The sequence below is a fragment of the Emiliania huxleyi genome (assembly GCF_000372725.1).
Source record: "Emiliania huxleyi CCMP1516 unplaced genomic scaffold EMIHUscaffold_22, whole genome shotgun sequence".
Taxonomy (NCBI): Eukaryota; Haptophyta; order Isochrysidales; family Noelaerhabdaceae; genus Emiliania; species Emiliania huxleyi.
Window position 1 is genome coordinate 901417 of NW_005200417.1, and position 8161 is coordinate 909577.

Genomic DNA, 8161 nt, shown 5'->3' on the forward strand with positions numbered 1-8161 from the left:
GGAGCCTTCCAGCCCTCCGAGCCCTCCGAGCCCTCCGAGCCCTCCGAGCCCTCTTGGGGGGCAGAAGAACATAAGCCGCGACATCGTTTTTTTTATTTTTTGCGACCCCTCCCGGAGGGCCCTTCCGACCCCTCTCGAGCCCTACCGCCACGAAGATCCTCCCTTGTCCGACCGTCCCTCCGAGCCCACCCGGCGTCCGGGGAGGGGGTTAGCCCTGTGGAGCCCTCCCGACGCCGATCCGACGGGGACCCCTCCAGCCCTGTGGGCTGGCGAGCCCTCCGGTCGGAGGGGTGGAAGTGGGAGGGCTCGAGGACGGACCTCTCTCGCTCCGGGAGGGTGGAGGGGTGCAGGGTGGAGGGGGTGGAGGGGTGGCTGAGCCCTCTAGCTCTTCCGATAAGCCCTACCCCTCCCGCCGTTTTAGGGCTTGCTGACCCGCTATGCATACAGCACTGCCAGCCAGCCTCTCCCTCCTCCTCAAGGGCTGTACTATAGGCCATATTGCGCCGCCTCCTACTGGCAGCCGGGCGGGCGCGCGCCGCGCGCGCCTCGGCGCGCGCACGGCTCGCAAAGTTCGAACGAGTACTGCCGCCCGGCCGCCTCAAGGCTGCCGGGCGGCAGTACTCGCCTCGCAAGGCGCGCACCGGCTGCTCTGGCTGCTGCGCCGGCGGCCGCTGCGCTGGCCGCTGCTGCGCTGGCCGGCAAGCGGTACGACCGCCGGCGGCCGCTGCACCCGCGCCTTCCCTTGCGGGCGCCGTCGCGCCGCGCGCGCCCAACTCTGCTGGCACACGGCACGCGTCGTCACTCAGCCGCGGAGAACAGGCGGTGCTGTGCGCGAAGCGCGCGCGATCTCGTACTTTTAAGGCTGGATCCGGCCATTCCAAGGGTATACCTTTGAGAATCCCCAGCGTCCCACCCTCCTAGTCACACTCTCAATATCTCGACTGGCCAACACGAAGTGCTGCGATCGGCGGTGGCCCATTTCTTTTTTCTTTTCTTTTTTGGGTCCTGTGGGCACCCTACCCACCGCCCCCACGCGCGTCCCACCAGAAAGAAAGAAAGAAAGAAAACAGACAACCCAAGGGAGGGATGGGAGAACGGCACGCCGCCACCACACAGGGATTTTAAGGAGAGGAGTGTGATGCGCTAGCCGTCGCCTACCCTAGGGAGTCTGCCTCTTCCTATCTCTCTTCGCAGTCTCTCTCCGATTCTCGCTTCAACCTTCGTGCCACCTCGCGGCCGTCCCACTCTCGTCCCACCACGGCCGGAGAAACTTCGACCATGAATTCTTTTGCACAAAGGCATGGCTGCAGCTCCACCCTCCCACTCGCGCATCGCCGACGCTGCTCGCTCCGCCGCCGCCGGATCCGTGGCTGGCGCCTCCGTCTCGGCGGTGCTCCAGCCGTTCGACACGCTGCGGACGCGGCTGCAGGCGGACGCGACCACGGGCACTGCCAGGCCGGTCGGCGCGACGCTCCGCGCCATCGCCGCCGAAGGCCACGGCGTGAGCAGCCTCTGGCGAGGCTCCACGGCGACCGTGCTCCGAGTCGGCGGCGGGGCCGGTCTCCACTTCTTCTCGCTGCAGCTGCTGCGCGGTGCCGCGGCTGGCGGGAGCGGACAGCGGCCTCAGTGGGTCGGTGATGCGGCGATGGGTGGGACGGCGCGCGCCGTGGCGGTGTTCGCCATGTGCCCGCTCACGACCGTCAAGACGCGGATGGAGGCGAGGCGGCGCTTTCGAGACAGATAACCTTCCACTCCCAAGACGCTCCCAAGGCACTTCCGAGACGATTCCGAAACACTTCCGAGACACTTCCGAGACACTTCCGAGACACGTCCGAGACACGTCCGAGACGCAGGTCGGATACTTCAGAGACTCCCGACACCCCTGCTAGACTCGCGCGTTCCCATCGGACGGCTCACAGATCTGTCTCGGAAGTGTCTCCGAAAGTGTCTCCGAAGTGTCTCAGAAGCGCCTCAGAAGCGCCTCGGAGGCGTCTCGGAGGCGTCTCGGAGGCGTCTCGGAAGTGTCGTGGAGCTGTCCTGCAGGCGAGCGGCGCCGCGGCCTCTCGCTTCTCGTACGCCTCCGTCCCGGAGGCGCTCGCCTCGATCTCAAGGCGCGAGGGGGTGAGGGCGCTGTGGCGAGGCGTGCCGCCCGAGTATCGTTAGATCATGTGGTTTATGCGGCGGGGCGTGCCACCCCGAGCAGTAGTGACTATGTTATTTCCCATTGTCTCATTACTATGTGGCTGTATTATTTATCACTGTCGTATTGTCGTGTGGCGAGTCGTGCCGCCCGAATCGGTACGCCTCCCCCTCCCCCTGCCCCGCACTACTACCGGCTCACCACTCCCTGCACGACCCCCAGCATGCAGTCCCGTCTGCTCTTGCGAGGCAGAGCTGGTCAGTGGCTCACTGACAGGTGAGCAGTACTTACGAGTTCACCACCCCTCCCCCCTTCTTGCGAGGCGTGCTTCCGGCCCTCGGTGCGAACGCACCCTTCTCCGCTGTGCACTACGCGTGCTACTCGCGCCTGCAGGCCGGCGGAGATATGGCCGAGATACAGCCGAGATCTAGCCGAGGTACACCCGAGTGAATCGGCCAAGGTAGGGTTAGGGCTAGGGTTAGGGGTAGGGTTAGGGATAGGGTTAGGGATAGGGTTAGGGATAGGGATAGGGTTAGGGCCGCCACGCCCCGCCTGTCAGTCGATGCTGCATCAAATGATGATCAATCTCGGCCAATCTCGGGAGAGCTCTGCCTCCCCCGCCTCTCTCGATCAAGGATGTCGGGCTACCGCTCACTCACACGGCGACACTCACACGGCGACACTAGGCCGAAATCGCGCGGCGAAGGCCCGCCTCCTCGCCCTCCTCGCCGGCGACCAACTTTGCGGCGGGCGGCGTCGCCTCGGCCCTCGCCACGCTGGCTCTACCCAGCCCCTCGACGCGCTGCCAGAGGGGGGGGGGGGGATACGGTGAGATGAGGGGAGATATTCCGCCTCTAGGCTACTCAGCCCTTCGACGTGCTGCGCACGCGCGGCAGCCTAGAAGCGGGATACGTGGTCATTGTGTCCCAACCAGCGCTCGAGAAGACACGTCTGCCGGCCGCACTACGCTTGTGCCCACTGCGATTCGCCGTGCATCACTTACTCCGCCTCCCTCGTACTCACGCGGCGCTCTGACGACACTGCACGGTGCCGCATCTCCCCCCCCCCCTCTGATGGTGGCGTATTCAGCGCCTCTGTCCGGGCTTCCAAGGGAGGGGGAGGGAGGGAGTTGCGGTGTCCCAAGCGTAGGCGCGCGATGCTCGACCTGCCGGGTGGCGGCGCCGGCACGCAGGGCATGCAGCTCAGGGCGCTGCTGGCGGGCATCGGCCCGCGGCTGGTCAAGCGGTCGCTGCAGACGGCGCTGCTGTGGACGATGTACGAGGAGGTGTACCGGCGGTGGAGGGGGGCGGCGACCCACGTGCACGGGGTACCCTGAGCGGTTGTGCGCCGTTGCCATTGGATGGGGGGAAAATGCTTTTTATCCTGCGAAAGACGCCTACTCTCCCCGCACCTACTTTACGAGCCGTCCCGGGGCGGCAAAATTGATGCGGCCTGCAGGGACCGAAAGGTCGCCGACCTGATCACGGCTGCCGGCGCCTCGGCGCCGGCCGACGCCGTGTTCGGCGGCAGGTTCGCGACGGGCGAGACGCCCCGCTCGACGACCTCCGCCTCCGAGGCGGACGAGGGCGACGGCGCCGGCGGCGATGGCGGGACCGGCTTCGACCTGTTCGGGCCGGACCCCACCCCCATGGAGGACCTTTGAGGCCCTCCCCAGTCTCACCCCACCTTACCTCTGCCCCCCCCTCCCCCCACCCCTCTGCCTCCCATAGGGCAGGGTAGCACTAGCATATGCGCCTAGTGCGCACACTGGGCCCACATAGATGTGACCCGCCCGCTCGAGTGCGGCGTCCGGATGCTAGTGCTTGAGAAGACACCACAAACGCGGCACGGCCCGTTTTGGATGTCTGCGGAGATTCTGTCTTAGCACACACAGTGAGTCATTCGGAGTCATTCGATGGCCAGAGTGCGATTGTGTGTGTGCGGGAGTTGGTTTGTCGGGAGGGAGGGGCAGGCTGCTCACCCACGTGCACCGGGCCAGTGCTTGCACTTTGAATGCCGTGGGGCTCCTGCCCGTGTCCGGGCGTGGAGATGCGAGGGTCGCCCCCCCTTGCCCCACCACTTTGTGTGTGTGGAGAAATCTACCTTACCTTACCTTAGTAAGGAAGGCCTGGAAGTGACCGGCGAACGAAAGAGCGGGCAAAAGAGCGGGCGAGTTACAAAGTTACAAAGCTCGTTATCGCTCGTTATCACTCGTTATCACTAATTATCGCCAATGATTACTCATTATCGCTCATTGTCACAGGCGGCGGCCCACGAGACGCACTGCACACACTGTGACCGGCTCGCTCGTTGGTGTGACAGTGAGCGACACAATCGTCGGCGCCGCGCTATCGCGGCGCCCCGCAGTCTAGACGCCTCAGGCGCACCCCTGAACGCGCCATGAGCGCGCAGGCACATAGCAGCGCCGCGCCAAAAGGTCATTCCCTCACCCGACCCGCGGCTCCATGGCTGCAGCGGTCCGCTCACCTGCACAGGGCAAATTTGCGTCGGGGAGGCTGCGGCATTGCCTATGGCAGTTATGGCATTGGCCGCGCCCCTGTGCGGCCTGGCGCCTGCGCCAGGCTGCGCTGGGACAACGGACAGCGTCACTTCTTCTGTCGACTCTCTCCGCCCCGCTTGCAACGCGACAACGGCTTCATCTTCGCCATCCTCGACATCCATCGCCGGTGCGGCGGCGCCGCGTTGACCAAGAGCGCTAGGAAGCGGCTCAAGGAGAAGGCGAGGAAGGGGCGGCGCGCTGCAGAGGCGGCGGGCGAGGCAGCCGGCGGTGCTGGCGCCATCGCCGGCGGCGCCGCCGGTGTTCAAGACGCTCAGGGAGAAGAAGTCGGCACAGGCGTCGGCGGAGGGCTGGGCGGCGGAGGTGGCGAGGGCCGAGGAGCTCTACGAGGAGCTGCGCGAGCGCGCGCCCCAGCACTGCCGCCGTGGCGGCAAGTGGGCGCGCGAGAAGTTCGTGACGGCGGTGCAGGGAGAGTTCCCGCGCGCGCGAGGGGCAGGCGTTCCCAAGGGGACGATCCTGTGCCTCGGCAGGGTGCTCGACGCGCACGATGAGCAGGACGACGCGGAGGGTGGGCGCCGGGATTGTGAGGAGGACCCGCTCGGGTTCGACACCAACCCGATGCTGCTCCGCGCCATGTGCATGGCGTTCGAGTGAACGCCGTGCAGGCAGCCCGTGGGTCACCGTCACCACCCCCTGGCCGCCCTTGAAGTGGGCCAGGCGCGCCGCGGGCTTGAGCTGAGTGTCCCTGTCGCCTGAGCCCTGGTGTCGAGGTGTCGAGGCCCGGTGTCGAGGTAGAGCGCCCACGCATGAGGATGCGCGTCTGCGTCCAGGTACGAGGTAGCCCCGAGACGTGTCTTCGTGTCTGGGCGCTTATCTCGAGTAAGTAAGGCTCGCGCCTACACGTGTAGCTGCATGTCTTTGGGGGTACGGTCGAGGTCGGCGACTAAAGCCATACCTGGTACTAACTTTAGCTCCGGGGTCGTCCTCAGCTCACGAATGTCGAATCGGGGACTAGCACGAGCCGTCGACCTGTTTTTTCTTTACCTGCTATCTATTTAAACACGGCGACGACGCGTCCGCGCTTTCTACGTTCTAGCGGCGCGCGGCGGCTGTGGCGACTTTGCATACTGCGGCAGCAGCGACTCGCTGGGAATGGCCGGCAGCGGCGCACGGGGCGGCTTCGGCGCGGGCTTCGGCCAGCCCATCTTGCCGCCCCTGCCTCCGGACGCGAGCGTCGAGCTGGGTTGCGTGGGCTGCGGCGTCGCGGGCGCGGGCTCGATCGGGCTGACCGGCACGTGAGGCGCCTAGACCCATCTGCGTCGGATGACGGAACCAGGCAGCTGCAGGACAGGGATAGGGCACCTTTGCGCTGGGTGTGATCGCGGCTATCTAGTGCGGGCGCCGGCCCGAGGTCGACCGTCATCTCGCGTGTCCGCGCCTAGTGCAGGAGAAGGAGAGAGATGACGGGACGTGCCGAATCCGCTCCTCTCGCGGAGTCGATCTCGGTCAATCTCGGCCAATCTCGGCCAATCTCGGCCAATCTCGGTCAATCTCGGCTAGTCTCGGCTCATCTCGGGCGGGGATCTGCTCCTCGGCGACGATGAGGCCGGAGCCGGCGATGATGAGCGCACCTGAGCTCGGCAATCTCAGATCTCGCGTAACCTCGGGCAATCTGGGGTACTCTCGGAGCGGGCGACGATGAGCGCACCGCCGAGGAGGGTGAGTGGCGTCGGGAGGGTCTCGACTCCAAAGGCGAACGCCTCGGCCTAGTGAAACAATGCGCTCCTCCTCCCTCCCCCCATCTCTCCTCCTCTCTCCCCCTCTCTCCCCTTCTCTCCCCTCTCCCCCCCTCTCTCCCCCTCTCACCCCATCCCCCCCCACCTCTCCCCCTCTCTCCCCCTCTCCCGCGCCTCGGCGACGATCGGGATGAGCAGTACCGTCGCCATCAGCACGAGGGCAGACACGTACCTAATCTCGGGTCATCTCAGGTAATCCTATCACGAGGGCGGACACATACTTGAGCAGCGCCTAATCTCGGGTCATCTCGGGTCATCTCGGGTGATCTCGGGCCATCTCGGAAGCGTGCTTGAGCAGCGCCACGAAGGCGACGGAGCCAGAGTAGTCGGCGAGCACGGCCATCGCCAGCTGCATGCGGAGGAGTCCAGGCACCTTCGTGGGAGCGTGCCTTGGTGAGGAGCGCACTGCTGGGCCCACGCCGAGTCGGCGGGGGGCAGGGGGAGAGTTTGGGAGAGTTTGGGAGGTGGGGAGAGATATGGGAAGATATGGGGAGATTTCGGGAGATTTTGGGAGAGATGTGGGGAGATGTGGGGAGATATGGGGGTGGGAGCCGCGGCACCGGCTTCGACTCGGTCGACGGCGTCGTGTCCACCTTGACCCACCCAAAGACGCCGTGTAAATAACTAACTAACTAAGAGAGTTAACGACTTGGTAGTGATACAAATAAGAACCTTGACCCACCCAAAGACGCCGCGCAGCGGGTCGAGCGTCAGCTCCGGCGGCGCGGAGTCGAGCACGCGGGCGGCGAGCAGGAAGGGGCCGATGAGGAGGAGCTGCACCTGTTCACAGCAAGAGGCGTGAAGGGACGCTGTTCACAAGGACGGGGCCGATGAGGAGGAGCTGCACCGCCGCGTAAAAGACGGCCGGGTCCATCTCGTTGCGCAGCCGGCCGGCGTAGTGAAAGTAGAGGCAGGTGCCGAGCCCTGTGAAGACCGCCAGCAGGTCCGCCTTGAGCGGCACCGCGGGCCGGTCCTCGCCGTCCGTGCCCATGATGCGCCGCACGATCTCCGGGTTGTACACCTACGTAGCACACGCACCGTAGACACACGACAGCCAGCTCCTCCTCACCGAGGTCACGATCTCCGCGCTGCCCACGTAGTCAATACACATTGTACTAGGCAATGAAAGGGAGCGGCTAGCGACTCAGCCACGGTCCTTGGGCGGCGCACCGTGTCGTCGAGGATACAAAGCACCACGCCCACCCCTCCCAGCACCACGCCAAGGCCGTCTCGCGCGGGGACGGGCGCTCTGCGGCCGGGCGCGGCGAGATCACCCGAGATTACCCGAGATTGCCCGAGACTACCCGAGATTGCCCGAGATTACCCGAGATTATCCGAGATTACCCGATATTGCCCGAGACTACCCGAGATCACCCGAGATCACCTGCGGCCGAGCGCGGCGAGGACCAGCTGCAGCGCGACGGACCAGCTCGACGACATCGAGTCGAAGAGGGCGCCTGTTCTCGTCCGTTGGGGTTCGGGTACCGGGGCTGGTAGGGTACGGCAGTCAGACGAAGAGGGCGCCGTGCGCCACGGAGGTGCGGGAGCAGGCCGCCTGGTTGGGAGAGGGAGACTCCGTCCTTTGGGGGAGGCATGGGTGCGCATGGGTGCGGGGGCGGGTGGCGGGTGACCGCTTCACAATGGACCGGGAGAAGCTGAGTCATGAAGCTAGCTGGTGGAGGCATGGGTGCCGGGGGGGGGGGGGGG

The 8161-nt window shown here is 65.8% G+C and overlaps 3 protein-coding genes across 3 annotated transcripts; 2 read left to right on the forward strand and 1 right to left on the reverse strand.

The window, feature by feature from the left end:
* Positions 1–1300: 1300 nt before the first annotated feature.
* EMIHUDRAFT_204884 (hypothetical protein) lies at positions 1301–1744 on the forward strand (the record flags this gene model as incomplete). Its single annotated transcript, XM_005780243.1, has 1 exon — positions 1301–1744. One exon carries the CDS (start codon positions 1301–1303, stop codon positions 1742–1744), a length of 444 nt encoding a protein of 147 aa, XP_005780300.1.
* Positions 1745–3296: 1552 nt separating this feature from the next.
* On the forward strand, positions 3297–3803 carry EMIHUDRAFT_204885 (hypothetical protein; the record flags this gene model as incomplete). Its single annotated transcript, XM_005780244.1, has 2 exons — positions 3297–3436; positions 3599–3803. The coding sequence occupies 2 exons, from the start codon at positions 3297–3299 to the stop codon at positions 3801–3803; spliced, it is 345 nt and encodes a 114-aa protein (XP_005780301.1).
* A 1887-nt stretch (positions 3804–5690) lies between these two features.
* EMIHUDRAFT_434921 (hypothetical protein) lies at positions 5691–6418 on the reverse strand. Its single transcript, XM_005780245.1, has 3 exons — positions 6367–6418; positions 6061–6289; positions 5691–5962 (listed from the first exon to the last, which is right to left on the reverse strand). Exons 2-3 carry the CDS (start codon positions 6079–6081, stop codon positions 5744–5746), a joined length of 240 nt encoding a protein of 79 aa, XP_005780302.1. The 5' UTR covers positions 6082–6289; positions 6367–6418; the 3' UTR covers positions 5691–5743.
* Positions 6419–8161: the final 1743 nt, after the last annotated feature.